Source organism: Temnothorax curvispinosus, unplaced genomic scaffold (genome assembly GCF_003070985.1).
Source record: "Temnothorax curvispinosus isolate PA1 unplaced genomic scaffold, ASM307098v1 QBEX01001132.1, whole genome shotgun sequence".
Taxonomy (NCBI): Eukaryota; Metazoa; Arthropoda; class Insecta; order Hymenoptera; family Formicidae; genus Temnothorax; species Temnothorax curvispinosus.
Window position 1 is genome coordinate 28,311 of NW_020210912.1, and position 19,396 is coordinate 47,706.

Sequence of the window (19,396 nt, forward strand, 5' to 3'; positions counted from 1 at the left end):
ACGTTAAATCACAATATAATTTACATGGTCTTCTTCCTTACAGTCTGGCACACAATTAAAAAAAAAAAAGAAGTTAAAATTGGTGCACAGGACGCAAAGTTATACAGTTGAAATACGCGAGTCGGGTATAGCATACCCACGTTATGTATTGATGGCACTGACTAGACAGTATGTGTTTAAAGGTTAAGACAACCCTGGTAAAAAAATTCTCATAATTTTAATAATAAACTGAGTGGATTAGGCCTACAGGGGACACCACATAAAAAAAAACGCGCCACTAACTCTACCGCAAGGTGGTGAGGAAACGAGTTCAAAAGTAAACTACAGCCTCTGAGAAGTGAGGTACGGCGAGATAAAATCGCTGAAACCAAACCGTTTGTTACAAAAAGTATAGGAAAACAACCTATATACTTCCTTTTTTGTAAAGAATTTAATTCCCTACAATATTGTATTAAACTATTTTAGCCTAAGTCTAATGAAAACCGAGATATTCGCGAAAAACCGATTTTTTACCCCTTTCTTCCAATGGCGGCCAAAGCACACCACGGGGGAGGTTGGAAACTTAGTATGTCATTACTGACACCCAAACAAAGCGATTAAAATTTTTTGTAGTTTTGTCCTAATTAGTCAATTTTCAAATGTATTTGCCGACTGGACTATATGCTATATATATGTCATATATACTATATATGACTTTTACCCCTCCATATACACTTGCATTCAGATCAACGTAATTTTATCTAGTTGTAACTAGTTTGACCTAAAGACTCATAGAGACTCGTAGTTTTTTACGAAAATTTAATTTATGTATACGACTTTATGATACAAATTTTTTTCCCCAATTTTTTCCTTAATTATTTAACGAGTTATGGTTTGTTAAATAATAGGAACCACGAACGTGGCCGAACCTCGCCGAACGTGACCGAACGTGGCCAATCGCATAGCTACTGCAGTTCTAATTTAGCAGTTTCGACGTAAATGCAATGATCTTGGTTGTTTGTCCTAGTCGGAATTTTCAGGAAGCAAAGAAAATGAGACACCTAATATTTTGCCCCAAACAGATAGTTTGCATGAAAAGACTGAAAAAACTTTTCAGTCTTCATCCAATATTAATGACAGCATACCCTTTCTCTCGAACCCGATGCTCGGGCTCGATTCTTGAATTTATTGTTAACTTAAGAGAAACGTATGCGCAAATGTTGTTCTTAGCGCAACAGAAAAGTTGCAAATTTCAGATCACGTGACTATATTTAAAATTTTTATTGAACTTTAAAGCTCATTTTACAGGAAAACATAGCATAAAAATTTTGTTTCTTTTTGCAATAATTACACTGAAAGAAAAATTCTTGGTAATTTTGTGAGATACATTTAGTAATAGTCTTGGTAATAGTTCTTTTTAAAATATTTGATTATTATTACCAAATATAATATTACATTACCAATTATACACATTAACCAAGCCTGGATTACTATAACCAAGCCTTTTTTTCAGTGTATTATTTATATCATAGTTGATAAAAATGACAATTTTTTTTTTTTAGAAATCCACTGTATAACTCTAATTACCTCAGGTATACAAATTTTAAACGTAGCTACGTAGCTTGTGAAAAGGTAAAACAATTTTATTTGCGACTTTTGCATTCGTAAAAATTAATTATTGTTATGGATTGGAGCATTTAGAATTGCGCGGAGGCAGAAAGTATTTGATATGAGTTATACAAGTGAAGCGCGATCGATCATCTGTCATGATACCTCTGTAGTAAAATGTTCTAAACGTGCACATCTTTGATAACCGACCTCCGGCATACCGGAGGGGTCAGAAATTATTTTCAAATCCCTTGAACTCGAGGGCTAAAACCCTGTGTTCAAAAGGAGCACCCCTCCTCCGTTATCCCCATGACAACCCGCTAACAAAACGCAGTAAAAACGTTCCCCTACGAGAAGCACGCGCAGCTGGTCGCCTGGGAACTATTTTTGAATCAACAATTAAATCAAAGGCGCATCGCCTGGGAACTATTTTTAAATCAACAATTAAATCAAAGGTGCGCCATGCCATCCGGATCGGGAAGAAGAAATAAGTGTGAAATTGAAAAACTTATATTTCGGCGATAATCGCGTATTCAGGTTTGTTGGCCATTATGCACTTGGGCGTGTAGCTGTTGGTATATAAGTCCGTCTTGACGTCGTAGTCGTGCAATTTCTTGAAATCTGAGCGTATGTCATTTCTCGTGATTGCGGGATTTGCCGCGAAGAATATCCGAGAAATGATTTATTCAATTCTGGACCCTTCGATTTTAAGGGATGAAATATAAATTGGGAGCTACAGACGATCGAGACGGCGCGCGGCGAGAGGATAAACGCGGGCGCGGAAGCGAAAAGAAACGTGACTCGCATACGCAATTCGGCGTAGTCTTCTTAATGAGTTATTCAGAATCTTGGGGTAAACCGCTGAGGGCATTGCGGTGTATAGATTCGAGGCATTGCAGGTATTGCTATATGTAATAATGGTGACATAATGAAAAATTTTTTAACTAAATTACAAAATTCATAAATCATTAAAGATAGAAAAAATTCAAACAACGGCATATCATCCCGAGAGCAATGGAGCGCTAGAACGCTCTCGTATCGAGCATTGGCGGAATACCTGCGACATTATATTAACGCGGACCAGACGGATTGGGACGAATAGACGCCATACGCAATGTTCAAATATAACACGACGCCGCACACGGTTTTACGCCCTTTGAACTAATATACGGGCACCGAGCAACACTATAATACCTACTGCACTATCGCAACCACCGAAACCGACATACTTACGATGATTACGCGCAGAAATTAAAAGAAAAATTAAGAGCGACACAACGAGTGGCAAAGGAACATTTGCAAAACAAAAAAACTAAAAGGCCAAGGAGACGTATGATAAGAAAACGAAAGAAATCAATTTCCGAGTAGGAGACAAAGTTCTGTTGCACGACGAGACGGTGCGCAGAGGAAGATCGAAAAAATTAGAATCCCCGTAGATAGAACCGTGCGAAATAACCGAAAAACATTCAGACGTCAATTATACGATAAAAAAGGATGGAAAATTACGCAAGTACACCCCTTTATAGAACAATAACAACTATGCAAAAGAACGAAAATAGGCGATAGAAAGTAGGCGATTATAGTAACAGACAATAAGAAAAGTAGAATAACGAAAAAAAAAATAAAATAATCTTTACTTACCAATAATCAAACACGTCGGACAAACTTCACCACCCTCCGACTAGTGGTGACATCCACTGAAGGGGCAGGATAAGCACCCACGTGCCAGGGTCTCCTCTAGGCGGGGAGGTGACAATTTAAGAGCCCCGCACTCAAACTAGCACCCACATTTTTACACAAAGCGAAACCCGACACATACTACGTTTACGCGAGCGTTACTTCTGTAGTAACTTACGATAATTCCTTCGCGTAAACGGGATTTTTTTTCGCGTAAACAGAATTTTGTAGTAATTTAATTTTTACTCCGCGTAAACGAGTGAATTATCGTAAGTTACTACAGAAGTAACGCTCGCGTAAACGTAGTAACAGCACAATCGTACGACATATAAAATTTCGCGTAATTCGGCGTCGAAACGTTTCGCTCGAAAATCGAATACAAACTGAGAGGCGAGAGGCGAAGCGAGAGCCGAGCTTGCCGAACCAACCCCCCACACCGGTGGCGCCGGGGGCAGGGGCGCCCGGGGTCAACGCCTGTTGCTCGCTTCACGTTGGAGAGAAAAAAAAGAAAAGATGAACTGTGCAAGAAGTTCAGCTAAAACGAATTTATAATGCACGATAGCTAATTCTTATTGTATATGCGTCTGTTTACTTTACACACGTATACACCTAATCGCCGCTCGCTGCGGGACACTTTTCTTGCCGGCGCGTGTATATATCAACGTACATTGTATAATATCATCAATGTTTCACCTGCCTCATTTTTTTATATAACGAGCATAAATTTATAATCTATAATTTTATAACTTCATAAGTATGGTGATGGACGACAGAACCTAGGATAAAGATGTAAATAATAACAAAATAATTAATGATATATATTACTAATTCAAAAAAATATCGCAAGTGTATGCCCATTCTGCAGTTCTATTTATTTGCTGCTCATCAGTATCGAAATGAAACAAAACGGATATTGTGAAAACTAAACTAAAGGCAGGTAGCAAACGAAATTATTTTTAAAATAAAAGAAGCGCGTAACTTTAATGAAATTGTGGATGTTGGAAAACATATAGCGGCATAACGGTGAGCAAAAAATAAATGCTGGTAAATTGAAGAATTATCTTCGCCACACGGTCAACGGTATATACACATGTAGAAGTGTGTACACTTTTTTATACGGTAAAAAAAGAGACATTCGGACATGCTGAAATAAAACGAAAACTTGTTGCAGAAAATCGTTATTATGATCTTCTTTGCACTGTAAGGAATTCTCATCAATACATCATTAACCAGCATTGATATGCATATCCATTAAAGCCCTTTGATATGTCTCTTAAATATGTATAGAATTTTCCCAGCGACATTACTGTTATGCTCCAGAAGACGTGAATTCTGGTAATATAGAAAATATTTTTCCGCTATATTATGCATGCCATTTCGATTGTGTGTATAATTTAAGATTTAAAAATGTATACTATAAAATGTGTACAATATTCTCCAACATCGTATAAATACGCTTCCAAATATTACTCTTTAGACGAAGCTAGCACAAAAGAAATTAGGCTCCTTACTTAATCAAATCAGTCATTTCGCGTATTTACGAAAAACGTACAAAACACATTTTCTTTTTAGACATTGCGTTCGCAAGATTTCTCAATTTACTTTTTCATTGGCAAGTTATATTTCAGGCAAACATAAAAAATGAAATCCGAAATGAGAATAAGATGTAAATTAATATAGTCATATATATGTATAATTTCATGCATATGGCAGTTCGTAGTATTAAGATACGTAGATCTTTCCGTGAAACTTTATTTATTGACTCGCGGCACGATGAAAGCGCGTCCTGAGCGAAGAATAACTTTTCAATTTAAATTTCGGATTTCAATCAAAATTTCCATAATTGTGATGCTCACCCTGCTTATCCAGCTCGTCCTGCTCTTTTGGTAGGAGAAAAAAGTAGCGAGCACATTTGCGATCAAGGATTGACGTGGAATTAATTGGTTTTTTATATATGTATCTTCCACACACATACACACAAGCTAAAAATAAGTATTAAAGCAGCAGTTATCCGTTTAGTAAGCTTAAATGAGTCTTCTTAGAGCTTCTTAAAAGTATAATTAATTCTTATTTTTAAATAAAATATTCAGAAATTATTATAAGACGTCATATATTCAGTTTATAAATTTAATTATTAAATAAAATAACTTTGCTAGTGTAAGCTGGGTAAATTTTTTTAAAATAGTAGTTCGCGTGTATTTCTATACTTATGTATTTTGTTTATAAGTAATTGATTGCTTCGGCACTTGCTAGCTACTAAATTTCATACTTTTTTTACAAGGCAGTCGCGTCCCCCCTATTTATTTATTCTACTAATGATAAAATTTTAAACTGTGTCTAGGGTTTTGGAACGCTTACAGCTGGAGCAGTGAATTTACACTTTCAAAAGATTAGGCACCGACTGATTTGACGCGAGATGCGAAGGGCTGCTTTTCAGGCAAGGATGTTTGGCAGCCAAACTCGTTGAATTTGAACCCCATGGACTTTTCTGTGTGGTCTTGGAACAGATCTCTGGGGCTCGTTTTATTTCAACGAAATTCCTTAAAGGGGTCCTGGAACGTGCCTGGGATAAAATTACCATCCAGCAGTGCGCGACCATTGTGAACAATTTTCTGAAACCTGAAACAGCTTCAAAAATATATTAAAGTCAAAGGAAGCAATTTTGAACATTTATTGTGTAATTTATTGTAATTTTCTTTGTTTAATTTTGTTATTAATGTTCTAATAAAGTTTTATCTTCTGTTTAAAGTGCAGATGCTTAATTTCTATACCGATTTCCAGCTGCTTAATGTGCTTTAAAAAACGTCCTTATGCATTAATCATAAATGAGAGCTGTTACATGACATGACGAATACGCTGAAATAACAAGAATTTATTCTTATATGTAAAAAGCTGAGTAAGAAGGAAAGGAAAAAATTCTAAAGGTGCGTACTAACTTAATTATTTTACCAAAAATAATATATTTAAATCGACAACAATTGGCAAAACAGTAAGTATTTTATAACAAGTATTTTGTAACAATTAAGTATTTTATTTTTACGCCCGATTACGAACGATTTCCGCGCACGAGTACTCTGTAAATTGAAAGTATCGATTTTGCTTCGATACACGTTCTGAGCACACACTAACGCGATCCGTCGTTTGTCGGTCCATCAAAGGATTTTCGTGACGAAACGATGCTCAGTCTGAGGCTCGATTCCTGAATTTATTTGAAAGAGAAACGTATGCAAAAATTCTGCTTTTACAGAAAAGTTGCAAGTTGATTAGTTAAAAGTTAAAAGCCATACGAGAGCCAATCAACTTGCAACTTTTCTGTAAGAGTATACGTTTACATTCACAGCTATCAGGGAGCATTATAGAAAGCAGCGAATTTTCCGTTCTCGCAACCGAATTATAGATCCGTGCATAACGTGACGGGAGTTCCGCGAAGACTTTTTGATCGCGTCTCGGTCAATCTCATTGTGTCATGCGCGCCTGCACGAATGGACAACCCGTCATGCTAACCCGATGTCGACGCAACAACCAGTATATACTTGTAAATAACCCTTGTAAGTTTAAATTTAATTGAAGACTCTCTCTCTCTCTCTCTCTCGATTTTAACGATAACTTTTAAGGTGGCTGTTTTCAGCACTGCTACGTGAAAGCTTTAAATATTATTTTAAAATATGCAATATGTAATATCAATAATTTCTAATTGAGGTGTAAAAACAGCCCAAAGTAATTGTTTATGCAAAAAAAAAATAAGGCGCCCTTTCATGTTAATTTGTCTCGGATTAGAAAAACAATATAACATTCTTATTACAATTATACAATAAAATATACATTAAAATAATTGCGCGCTATCGCATTTTTAATTTAAAAGCCATTTTAAAATTAAATATTAGATTCTTATGCATTATTATTTTATATTATTTTAAATAATTACAACATTTTAAATATATTCTTTATTTTTTATTTTGCAATATTTGTTTCATTGTTATTAATAATTATAACTAATAGAAGATATAATAACACATTCTTATATATGAGATATTTTATTTTTAAATTGTACAAAAGAATAAAATTTGGTTATAATCAGTAATGATTTTATAAACATATGCAGCTCAAAAGAAACGGTAGTGTTTCACGCATAGTGCATTGTTAGCTACCTATAATATAATTATTCTTTTTACACGAACCTTTATTTATACAATTCCATTGAAAATCTGCAATATAAAAACGTTTTATAAATTAATATCTTTATTTCTTAGAAATACGATTATAATGAGCTGCTTTTATTCATAATGTGCTTTTTTCGTAAAAAAATTTTTTAGTTTCTCCTTATTTTTTCAGAAAATGTTGAATAAATTTATATACATTGTTCTCAAATACTGATACATTATAGAATAATTCAAAATATGCAATATATAATTAATATAAACAATGACTTTTAATTGAGGTGTAAAAGTATAGTCTTAAGTAACAGTTTATGCAAAGAAATGAAGCGCTCGTTCGGGTTAAGTCGTGGGCGTAATATTCAAACATTCATAAAATAAACCCATTAAAGTATCCGGTGGAGCAAAAGATCTTTTTCGCAGAAAATATATATCATAAAATTAATAATATTATATTACATAGAATATGCGTTTTGTTCAAATATCACATGAATCATACGATGTTTATTTAGCGCCTTCTACACAGAATGCAAAATATGCAATACGTTTTGAAAATATGATATTAATAGGTGCTTTCTAGTTAACGACACAAGCGTCACTCTATTCTTGTTGCTGACTAGATGTTGAAAAGAGACAAAATGACGCTTGTGTCGACTTGTGTCGCTAAATGAAAAGCATGTTGTAACATCCGATTCGTTGCATTTTATATGCCAGTCCGAGTTTTATTAAACTTTTAATAACTGGAATAAAATAAAAACAAAACAGTTAGGTGTAAAAATTAAATTTTATTTAAAACAGAAGTCGTTTTTGTTCGACCCGACTGGCCAAATAATTAATTTATTTAAATTCACAACGTTTTATTTATTATGCAAAACATAAATTTTATTATGCAAAACATAGCGAAATGAGATTATAAGATTATCGTTATAAATATGTAATTATGTATTACCACCAATTTAACAATATTTAAATTTAAATTATTTATAAAAATTATTTATAAAAATTTTCTCGAGACTTCCAATTCTAATCAAAATGCCCATTGCACAAATGCGCTGTACACTGTACAACACAATTTTCTATAGTCTTTTCTCAATTACGTAATGTTCTAAAGAAACTATTATGCTATTATCCAAATATTTTGAAAAGTACATTTTATATTTATTATAGCGTTTTATAAATTTATTATTAGGTATATTATTGTGATAAATCGTTATGACATATTTCCCAGTGACACAGATTCGGGCCATTCTATGCCTAAATTAAGCGAATTCACAAGTTAGATTTAATATTAATTTCCATATTAAGCGCACATATTTTTGATCAACATTCCCTTAAGTCTTAAGTAATATAAAGTCGTAATTGCAACATATGGCAGATAGGATATCTCCTTTTAGAATTTTATGAACAATTCACCTTTTGTTCATTATTTCATAGCAAATATAATTGATGTATTTAACATATCTCTAATTATTTTTTTTCTGCATACGCACTGAAAAATGGTATTATGGCAAATTTCAAACGGCAAATCTTATTTACAAGATTGGTATTTAAGATCATTAATTTTTTGCCAAGAAAAAATTGTAACAATCATGTACCTAATATAATTTATAAACTTCTTTTTATTCGCAAACGTTTGTAAACGCAACAAAAATCGATATGATATACGCTATAAGATAAATCGATATGACATATGACATAAATATGAAAGTTGGACTTTCAGTTCTACAAAGATTGCACCGAAAATGATGATTATTGATGCATATAAATCTTTTAGCATAAATGTTGTTAGTATCAAAAATACAATACGACATTTTAAGCAAAAAGCTGAAACAAACTTTTATCGCTATAATGGTATCCTTAAATTTTTTGTGAGAACTTTAACAAAACATATTAATCTAGCTAGAGATGTGCAGAAAAATAGAGAAATATTCGTAGAACTGTCTGATATGTATATGTCTTCTCTGCTTGTAAAATCTTAGATTTTTGCAAATTAGCGATCATGACTTTCGGTACAATCTTCGTGTTAAAGTATAAGACAATCTTTCCAAATTTTATATAAAAAATCGATATGTTGTTTCTTGATATCGTGATATTTTATATACTAATTATAATGTTCTCATTGGTTTTATATTCATATGCCTTTTAAGAAAATTAATGTTGTAAGAAATAATTTAATAAGCGAACAATTTTAGTTTTTGTCTGATCTATTCTGATAATAAATCAATCATAAAATAGCGTAATGTTATTCACTATAGACAGCTATATAAGTTTACATTGAAAACATAGCCTTCTTTTCGCAGCTATATATATCTTCCATTCAATTTTTATAAATGCCATCCGTTGAATTGTCACCTTGGACTGAGTCGCCTCGGATTAAATATATTGGAGCTATTGTACACATAAAATAGGCTCAATCATGTAAAAGTCACAGAAAATCCACAATTACAATTACTGTAGGAAATGAAGATGTCTTACGAAATAAACTGGAAAGTAACAGAATTATTTGGACTATTTTATTGTTATTTCTATATTTTATGACAAATATTTACGAAGTACGCGTAAATGTCAAAATAAATTAACAAAAAAATGGACAGAATGGATATTATGTCAAAATAAGTATTTTATTTACAGGCAACGATAAAATATTATTATTTAGAATAGATTATCGTTAATATACATCGGTCCAGTTATCAATTTAAAACCAATTTTTTTTAAATTTAGTTTTGCCATTTGTAAGAAAAATAATAAGAAGCACGAACACTTATGTGTGATCGAAAATTCTTTAATTTCGACATTTTATCTACTTACTAGCGATTCCCTAATTTTTTGATCGATGCAACGACGATAATACGCTACGCGAACGTAAACTCCAGGTCTATTCGCTTTGCCGCAATGTTGACTCCAACTAGTTATCCCGTATAAACTGAAAGCTCCTAACATAAAAGAGAATACAAATTTTAACAGTGCTGTCACAAATACAAATATAAATTTAATTCAGAATATAATATTTTCTTTTTTAAAATAGAATGTGCAAACTTTAATTCTCGAGTAAAAAATTATAAAGAAATATATTCTTTCTAGATATAAAAATTTTTATAATATTTTCTGAATTTTACTATTACTTGCCCATCCTATATATAAATATATTTTTACAATTCTGACTGCAATCTATATTATATTTAAAAAATTTATTGTTGTACATGGCCCGTCGTACATGATATGATTTTTCATTATAATTAATTTATTGATTATATTTCAACATTACCATTATGGTAGCAGGCTAAAGAGCCTCCAGAATCGCCATCACATGTGTCGATAGTCGATACCCTCATCAAGATATCCTCCAGCGCATATCATTCCGTCGCTTATGGCACCTTCACCATAAACATAACTAGCTGGCAAACTGACTGATCTAACAAGGGCACTCAGCCAAGTCGTAAATCCTTTGATTGCGCTGCAAAAGAATCTGAAGTATGTGCATCCTACGAGATTCAGTTTAAAGTAATTCTCTCCAATATATTTCACTTACTCGTCTTGCCTGTTTCAATACCGCCGAATCCGCTGATCGTGCAATTCAATCCCGGCGAATATTCAGTATTTTCAGACGGTAAGCAAATTGGCATGATATCTTTCCCAAGCGGAATGCCAAAGACCTTTAAGTAGAACCAAAGCAATATCATTGTTCATCCTATTACCTTTACGAAAGTCTTCGTGCACGTAATAATCCTCGATATTGGCTTCCACTTCCGTTCCTTCGTTTATCTGATAATGTCAAACACAAGATAAATAAAAGTGCAATGTCTGAATTGTTTAACAAATATATGCATGTAAATATTTTTGGGAATTTTGTGATGATATATAACTATATATATTTACTTGATTTACTTACATCCGTGTTATAATCTCCCGCACATACAAAATAGGTGCCTTTGTTGTAACCTTCTAAACAATGTGCCGCTGTTAACACGTGTAGAGGTGATATAATAACAGCACCACACCAATGATTTGATCGACTGTGCCTTCGAACTCGAATGCTGGCCTAAATATTATTTAACAATCTCTTGTATAACTAATATCTCGCTACACATCTGATCGCAATATTTATTTTAACATTAAACAAAAAAATAAATCTAACATTTTCTTTGCAGTAAAAATTATTTACCTGCCAGGGATAAGTGTCTTTTGGTGCAATGGAGCCATGCACTACTTTTTGAAATATTAAGTCTCCATCGTCATCGAAATCTTTGGCGCGCTGACCACAATTTGACGGAAGTAGCTCGTTAATGCTTTGTTCCGGATGTTCTTGGCTGTTTATCCAGTATGGCTGCTTAATAAGAAGAAACATCGGGAAATAAACGAACAAATCATGCATACATATGTGCATATTATAAAGTTTTGTCTATTTTGAGATTGTTATCAATAATATAATTATTACGACTTATGTCAAGTCATATTTTACCGTATATTTTTTAAACAATTAATCTTTATACTTCCAAGATTATTTGCAGAACATAAACTCCCAAGAGTCCCAAGTGGAGCGGAGATTTGTCGGAGGAAAAAGTGGTACAGGACTTTTTTAACTTGATTTGGTCGCAATTAAGAATATACTGGTGCAATAGTGCTTTAACTTTTATAAACATTTGTGTACACATGAAAGTTCCAAAGAGATTTTAATCATGTGAAAATTGCATACTTATGTGGAGTAAAAATGTATAATTATATATAGACCTCGTTATCCGAATCAAAATCCCGATGCAGGATCTCGCATTTTGCATCAAAATTGTAAACCCATGTGAAACTATTTTATGTTAAGAATAATCGTTGTACGTTGAAATAGAAGAAAATTGGAAGTGGCGTATAATGAATAAGTACTTAAATAATTTTTATTTACTGGACAATGTAATAGTAATCTATTTATTGTCTTTTATTAATTATATAGTTTGTTAGAAGATATATAATTATTGTGATTAATTGATCAATTCTTTCAGAGTAATTATAAAGACGTTTAAACACAAATTTAAGCTGCTATGCAATAGTCACAATGTTCTTCTTTGGTTCCATAACGAAGTATTCCATCTCGCATGTTACGGACACGTCGTTTACAACATATGTCAAAGTTAAGATCGTTGGAGGTGGTTCCGATAATCTAACGATTTATCAAGATATTAATTTGAAAAATTTATAAAACAAAAGTTTTTTACATAATTATTTATAGGAAGAGTACCTTGCCCCATTTGGGAGTTAAAAAGTTAAGTATTTTACACATACTTTTCTGTACCTATATAAATATTTCAAGTTCTAATATTATTGTAAAGTGTATCTCAAATGCACAGCCTATGATAACATTTAGTCTCAAAAATTGTGATAAAATGAATGAAAATTTGTTTTATTTACTTGGGCGTTGTTAACATCTCCAGGTGAACAAATTACATCTGCGTCTTCGTTATGATCGCAATTATGTTGACCTCAATGATTATGTTCGCATCGATATAATTGCGATTCGTTTCCATGACAAAAAACCTATTTTGCAAAAATTAAGAAAATTATTTTAGAATACTAATAAAATATCAATTAAAAACAGCTAAATAATTAGGACATTGAAGATATATTAATTAAATATAAGGTATATATATTTAAAGAAATGTTAAAGGAAGTAAGACAAATAAGAATTAAAAAATTAAACAAAGTAAAATCTCAAATATAAATATAACTCAAATATAAATTAAAAGATCTTTTACAACAAAGATTGTTCAAGTAACAAATCTTTTTTTGCAAGAAATAAAAAATTAAATGTGAGCTACAAATGTAATACTTCATCGAGCCATATTGGTCCTTGGCCAGGCCCAAAGAAACCATTTTTCTTAGCTATTGCGATACCACCGTATCCCAAAGATCTGCAAATGACTATTGCCGTAGCATTTGTGAAATCATCATCGCACACGGTACCTCACACGCCATGATGACGCACTTCTACTTTTCCTTGCATAAGATTGCTGCCATTCATCAAGCGCAACTCAAACGGTGCCTGAAACCAAAATCGTATAAAAATAAACAAATCTATCTATTTTTACTTTTTTCTCAACTCTCTTACATAGCAATGTTCCAGATTTTCATCGGAATGATTTGGACAATCGACTACCTCGTCGCAAATAAAAGAAGTCGGTATGCAAGTTGAACTATTGTCACATTTCCAGTAACCTTCCTGACAAGTGTTGACCGCGGTCTTGCAGATGACTCCAACAGCCTCTTTCGGTTGACAATTATGAACTCCCCATCTATAAACGGAAATATAAATACTTTAGCTCTATAAGTTCTAGTAGAATCGTTATTTTACACTGTTAAGCGATCGAGTGTTAGAAGAAATATTATGTTACAAGAAATAAGAAATAACATTAATCTTTTACGTTAAAATCGTATTTCCGTAGTGTGGTCACGTTTCCGCGACACTTCAACTGATCTACCATAAATCTCGTTGGTGGATCGAGATTTCTGTAAAATCTACCCGGTCTAACTTTAGTAGCCGTAAACTACAAATTGTTTTTCTCAAATTATAGCCAAATTAATTAATAAATTTCATTAAATTTATGCTCCTTTTAATTAGTAAGATCAGCCGCAACCCGCTACAGAGCCGGATTTTTGAAAAAGGATCAAAATATGTGACAAAATGTCACAAATATGTCACAAAATATGTGTTAATAACCTTAATAACTGCGTTACACTGGCTGTATTCCTTTATTCACTGCCAGTACTGAAAATCTATAGTTACTTGACGCAAACTATATATTTTCAGCACTGCCAGTAAAAAAGGAACACGTGGACTATTTGTGAAGAGTTTTATTAATATCTACGGTCTGACTCTTGATTGGTTCCGCTATTAATGGGGAATACGTTAGTGGGAGTGAGACAAAGACCCATGAAAAGTACGAGTGGGAAGGCTGTCTCTCTCGATTGTTCGCATAATTCCCCATTAATGGCGGACGGTGTCCTAACTCTTGAGGAACTCTAGTGTTCCATTTCAGAGAGCGCCACTAACGCTGGTCGCGCGAAATACATGGGAGTTTGCAGTCTTGATTGGCAGCCATTTAACTAAATCTAGGGCCGATATCACAGTCACCGATTAACGTGATCCTCCGATTAAACTCACTCTGCATCTCTTTCTAACTGTCCCCCTAGAAACAGACGAAGAGTGAGTTTAATCGGAGGATCACGTTAATCGGAGACTGTGATATCGGCCCCTAGAAGTGTTCCGAACACTGATTGTTCCGAACCCGTCATAACCTAACCTGCAAATATTATTTAAGAGAATTTTTACCCTGGGTAGAAGACACCTTTCTATTCCTCATCCAAGGAAATTTGAAAAAACGTCCTACAAAAATATTTTGTTCGAAAAACACTTAGATATATTAGAACCTAGGTAGCAAAATGATACGCCAAAGATATCAAAAAGCTAACCAAAAAAGGACTGGGATGACTTTTTAGTTGGCTAGGCTGCGGTCCATTTGACGCTACAAATGCTTCGTAGCGTTCTTCTTTTCCTTCTTTCTTCATTGAAAGAAAGGAGAAAAGAAATGCTTCGAAGCATTTGTAGCGTCAAGTGGACCGCAGCCAAAATTGTATCTCATGTCCACTTAAACGGCGCATATTGATGTTCGTACGCTAACTGTCGATGTCCGTACGCTAACTGTAAGGCATCTTATAGCGTTTACCAAATTGGCAACATATGGTCAACCTATATCAGCTCCCAGTAGGTCAACGTTACCAAATTGCTGTTAATTATGTTAATTAAAGTTACCAAATTGCTATACAGAAATAGCCGTCATTCAACAGATGTCTTATAGATGTCCAAAAGATTAACAAAATGGCATCTAAACGGCACGAATAAATGATGTCCAAAAGATATCTTATTTATGGAATATATAGGACAGAGACAGGTGTAAAAAATAAATGATAAAAGTTTATTGTTATCTGAAATATGAATGTACACAATATAAAGTTAATTGTATTATCTAAAATTATGAGTATACGGTTAACAATCAACTAGTATATTTTATAATATAAAGTTGATGTAATTATAATTAATATATATATTAAATTAATATATATTATTATATATATTATATATAATTATTATATATATTATATATATATATATATATATATATATATATAATAGTGGACTAGTCCGACAAAGATCAAGTAACTGTAGTAATACTCGAAGTTGTTGAGATTTTGAAAGCTGTTACATGTGAAATTCAGCAAGATGCAAATAATCGGCAGACTGACCAAGACCGCGCCGCACACATGCCACGGATACCACCGGGAGAAAAACTTAAAGATCTTCTGCGTGAACGTCGCGTGAGCCGTGTTCGGATAGAGAAGTCGACGGATGCAGAGCGACACTGCGATCACTTGAACGGTGATGGCGAGCAGGGAGAATACTATGTAATAAATCGTCGGTTTGCACAGAAGGAACAACGAGATTGTGACGACCGTGTAAACCAGGGCAGATATCAAAATGTCAAAGTACGTATTGAATCTCGAGGTGGCTTATATATAAGGTAGGTGGGTTATCGCCCATGCTCTCGTTGGCCTTGTGCGCATTCTCTCGGTACTCCTTCTCCATTTCCTTATTCTTGAAGAAGAGAGTGACGCTCGACAATGGTGGTTTTGTAAGGTGCGCCGAGGAATGATTTGTCTCACCTAATTAACTTGAGATCGGATTGCTTCCGTGATTTATGAAAGCACGCGTCAAATGTATCAGTTATCACCGGAGGGAACAGATAAGGGGGCACCGATGACGAAGGTTCGTGAGTGGAGTTTAACGTCGAACTAGAAGTATAATAGCCACTGACCCTGTGTCCCAATAGATCACCTTGAGTCATGCCATTCATTAAAAACAACTGCAAAGTCATAAAAAAAAACATGATAAAGCAATGTATTCAGTGGTAAAAGAATTCTGGAAAATATACCAGATTTACAAAAAACGTACCTGCTGTTGTATACTACTTCGCCTGCTATTGCTCTTGATACCGGAATCTTATTTTCTACTGCAAATGGAAGAAGCATTACTAATCGACTCTTGATCAGATAATAAAGGACTAGAAGGTACAGGATTCGGATCCATTTCAACGCCGTTGTTCAGAGGGATCTGCAAAACGATCGTAAGCACTGATCAATCATAAAGTAAGTCACTATTAGCAAAGAAAGCAAAAACTACTAACTCGTTTAAATCCATTACATTCTTCGTACGTCTGACGAACCTTCGTCTGAATATCGAGTTTCGCTCGCGCCATAGCGATATTTCTTTCCTCTTCGATCTCCAGGTGTCGTATCCTCGGTTGTCCGTTGTCTCTGCAGATATCTCCACGGCTTATGCCGCACTTTCTTCTTGCCGGAGCTAGCGGTGGACGTCGGACTCTTGTTTGAGTCCTCCTTCTCGTCCGTGATGTCACCGTCGTTCTCAAAATCCAAAATACTGGGCAAGGAATTAGCCTTCATCCTGTAATTGCTCGCGTTTGTGACCATATGGAGATAATGCCGCGGTTTGGCGATTGTTGCACGACGCCAGGCGATTCCACGATTGCATCAATGGCGAAATGCTCTTGGGTGACGTGACGTTCGTGATAAATTGATTCACGAAATCCGATTTACGGGCTCTAATGAAGTAAATTTCTACCCCTGAAAAAACGATGAAAGATTCATGCATGTAATATAAAATTCAGATCTCCGTTATTCTTTTCTCCTCTTCTTCTTTCTTCACATTACTTTACTTACCATTTACTACTTCTCCATTTTCCATAATGTATTGGTCTCTCAGAAATCTCAAAGCATTTTCACTCAGATGTACACGGCCGGGCTTTCCTGTGCTCTCCAATTTATTTGCTAAAGTCACATCATTCGACCAAACTTCAAATTTGAATCTCTTTGTGCCCACAATTCTACAGAGTATGGTACCTGTGTGCACACCCACTCTCATGTTGACGTCCTCGCGTCTTTCGATGTCGAATTGCTTGATAGCTTCGATCATGGCTATTAGAATGCAATTCATAACATTAATTTCACAATTAAGATTGAGCTAATAATGCTTATAATGTATATAATAATGCACCTACCTAGCTCTATTTCTATGCAACATTTTGCATGATCGGACCTTGATTTCGGACATCCGCTTACGCAGTAGTAGCAGTCTCCCAATGTGATCTTTTCACAACCGTGATGTTCGCATAGATCATCAAAACGTTCGAATAGATCGTTTAGAATGCCCACTAATTTTTCCGCGGTTTTATTCGAGCTCATCCGAACTCAACGGAATAAAAAAATAGTGTACGTCACTTTACTTTATTTATATTATTTATTACTAATTACTGCGTGTATAACTCGGTATAACCTGAAAAGTACACGTGTGTATTATAGTCACGCTTTATGATATATGCATGTATATATACTAATATAGAAAAAGCGAAAGTATAATATATACTTACACGTGTATTAATTACAACACTTTATATATTTACACACTTTTTGTCAAACAATTTGTCTCTTTCGTGATGGAATAAAATCTTCTTCTTCCGGTTATTAGCACAGCTTTCCTTTTCGGTTACGCATCGGCCGTTATTCGATTCGTCTGTGATAACTGCGTAGTATGGTACTGGTGCGATTATATTGTATTTCAGACTCGGAAATGTGTATATGTTTGTGCGTGCGTGTAAATGTGTGTGTATGTCCGCGGTGTCGGGAACTCGGGTTATTGTTACCGTAGGTTCGTTAGGGCCGCAGGGGGAAGTGATCCGCGCAGTTCCTTGGGCGATTGAAAAAAGACACGCCTCACAGCTCATACTTGCGTCAGTGCAATTGGAAAAAGACACGCCATCATTCGGATAACAGTAAACGAGATATCGATTTAAAGGCATCCATTGGTCATCTTATGGTAAAATCATAAAGGCAACCTTAAAACGACAACTTACAGATACCTTTTTGAGATTAATGCTACCTGGGAAGAGACACGACAGTTGTCTCGCGTCAAGTGTCAGAATTGTAAAATAATATAATTGTTAATTCATTTGAAGGATGTCTCGGAAACTGTTGAGAGGATTGAATCACTGGATTACTATATTTAAAACTGCATTGTGAACTGTATTTAAAGAAACGTGAAAGATACATGATGTATTTTCTAGCACAGTTTGGCATAGCTGTCATCGACACATTTATGTGATAAGTGCTGTGTTATTCACATATGAAGAAAACTATTTTTATTGAAGGTAAATATTGTAATTATAGTATACAATTAAAATGAAAGTGATTGAAAATGCTGCAGAATAAAGGAAAGATAATTGTGAATTTAATCTGAAAAAAATGCTGTTAGGGGTTAAATTTCTTAATAGTTATTTGTGTAACAAGTGCTGTAAGATGGAAATTGGACGTGCGGCGTGGACGCACGAGCCGAAGGCGAGTGCGGTAACCGCACCCGGGAATTTTCATCTTTACGCACGGCTTGCACACCCTATTTTATGTTGCAAGTGCGTGGAAAGTGGTCTATCACGCACGCGTCGCGTGCGTAATGGGCCACTTTCCATGCACGTGTGACATAAAAGATTTTTAGAGAACTTGTCATTCAAAAGTATGAAAAAATGGTTGCAGGTAAATAATATAGCAATAATATTTGTTTGTAATTAATTCGTCACATTCAATAATTAACACACTCATGGCTTATATCGATCTTTTTCATATCAGTTTTACATCATATATGACAGAAATTTATAAACTGCATGCAAGTCATATTTGTATAGTTTATTAATCGTCAAGACGTTAATAACCTTTGATACTTATTAATGTGCATATACGCATGTTGTAAAATCCAAACAACATAGATTGTACTTTTAATATACAAAATATATTAACATACATTCTTATACTTACAGATATTATAGATATGCAGAATCCGGCGCCGCGGCCAAAGCGCGTCATTAGCAAGCCAATAC

General features: G+C 34.2%; 1 protein-coding gene, 1 long non-coding RNA gene and 1 pseudogene across 9 annotated transcripts; all 3 read right to left on the reverse strand.

The window, feature by feature from the left end:
• Positions 1–5,437: 5,437 nt before the first annotated feature.
• LOC112460192 (chymotrypsin-like elastase family member 3B) lies at positions 5,438–12,805 on the reverse strand. 8 transcript variants are annotated; one of them, XR_003041419.1, is made up of 7 exons: positions 12,459–12,805; positions 11,581–11,742; positions 11,308–11,457; positions 11,114–11,180; positions 10,684–10,900; positions 10,227–10,351; positions 5,438–5,892 (listed from the first exon to the last, which is right to left on the reverse strand). XR_003041419.1 is itself a non-coding variant. In XM_025024790.1 (6 exons), exons 1-5 carry the CDS (start codon positions 12,492–12,494, stop codon positions 10,722–10,724), a joined length of 594 nt encoding a protein of 197 aa, XP_024880558.1. In that variant the 5' UTR covers positions 12,495–12,805; the 3' UTR covers positions 10,002–10,351; positions 10,684–10,721. The 8 variants fall into 8 exon arrangements, 2 of the variants coding, with proteins under 2 accessions (XP_024880558.1, XP_024880585.1); XR_003041418.1 differs by lacking the exon at positions 5,438–5,892 and adding an exon at positions 7,309–7,469; XR_003041417.1 differs by lacking the exon at positions 5,438–5,892 and adding an exon at positions 8,353–9,806.
• Positions 12,806–12,982: 177 nt separating this feature from the next.
• On the reverse strand, positions 12,983–14,227 carry LOC112460219. Its single transcript, XR_003041423.1, has 3 exons — positions 14,119–14,227; positions 13,510–13,693; positions 12,983–13,443 (listed from the first exon to the last, which is right to left on the reverse strand). It is a non-coding gene; the product is annotated as an uncharacterized LOC112460219 (long non-coding RNA).
• Positions 14,228–15,593: 1,366 nt separating this feature from the next.
• Positions 15,594–18,342, reverse strand: LOC112460226 (annotated as a pseudogene).
• Between the last annotated feature and the right edge of the window lie 1,054 nt (positions 18,343–19,396).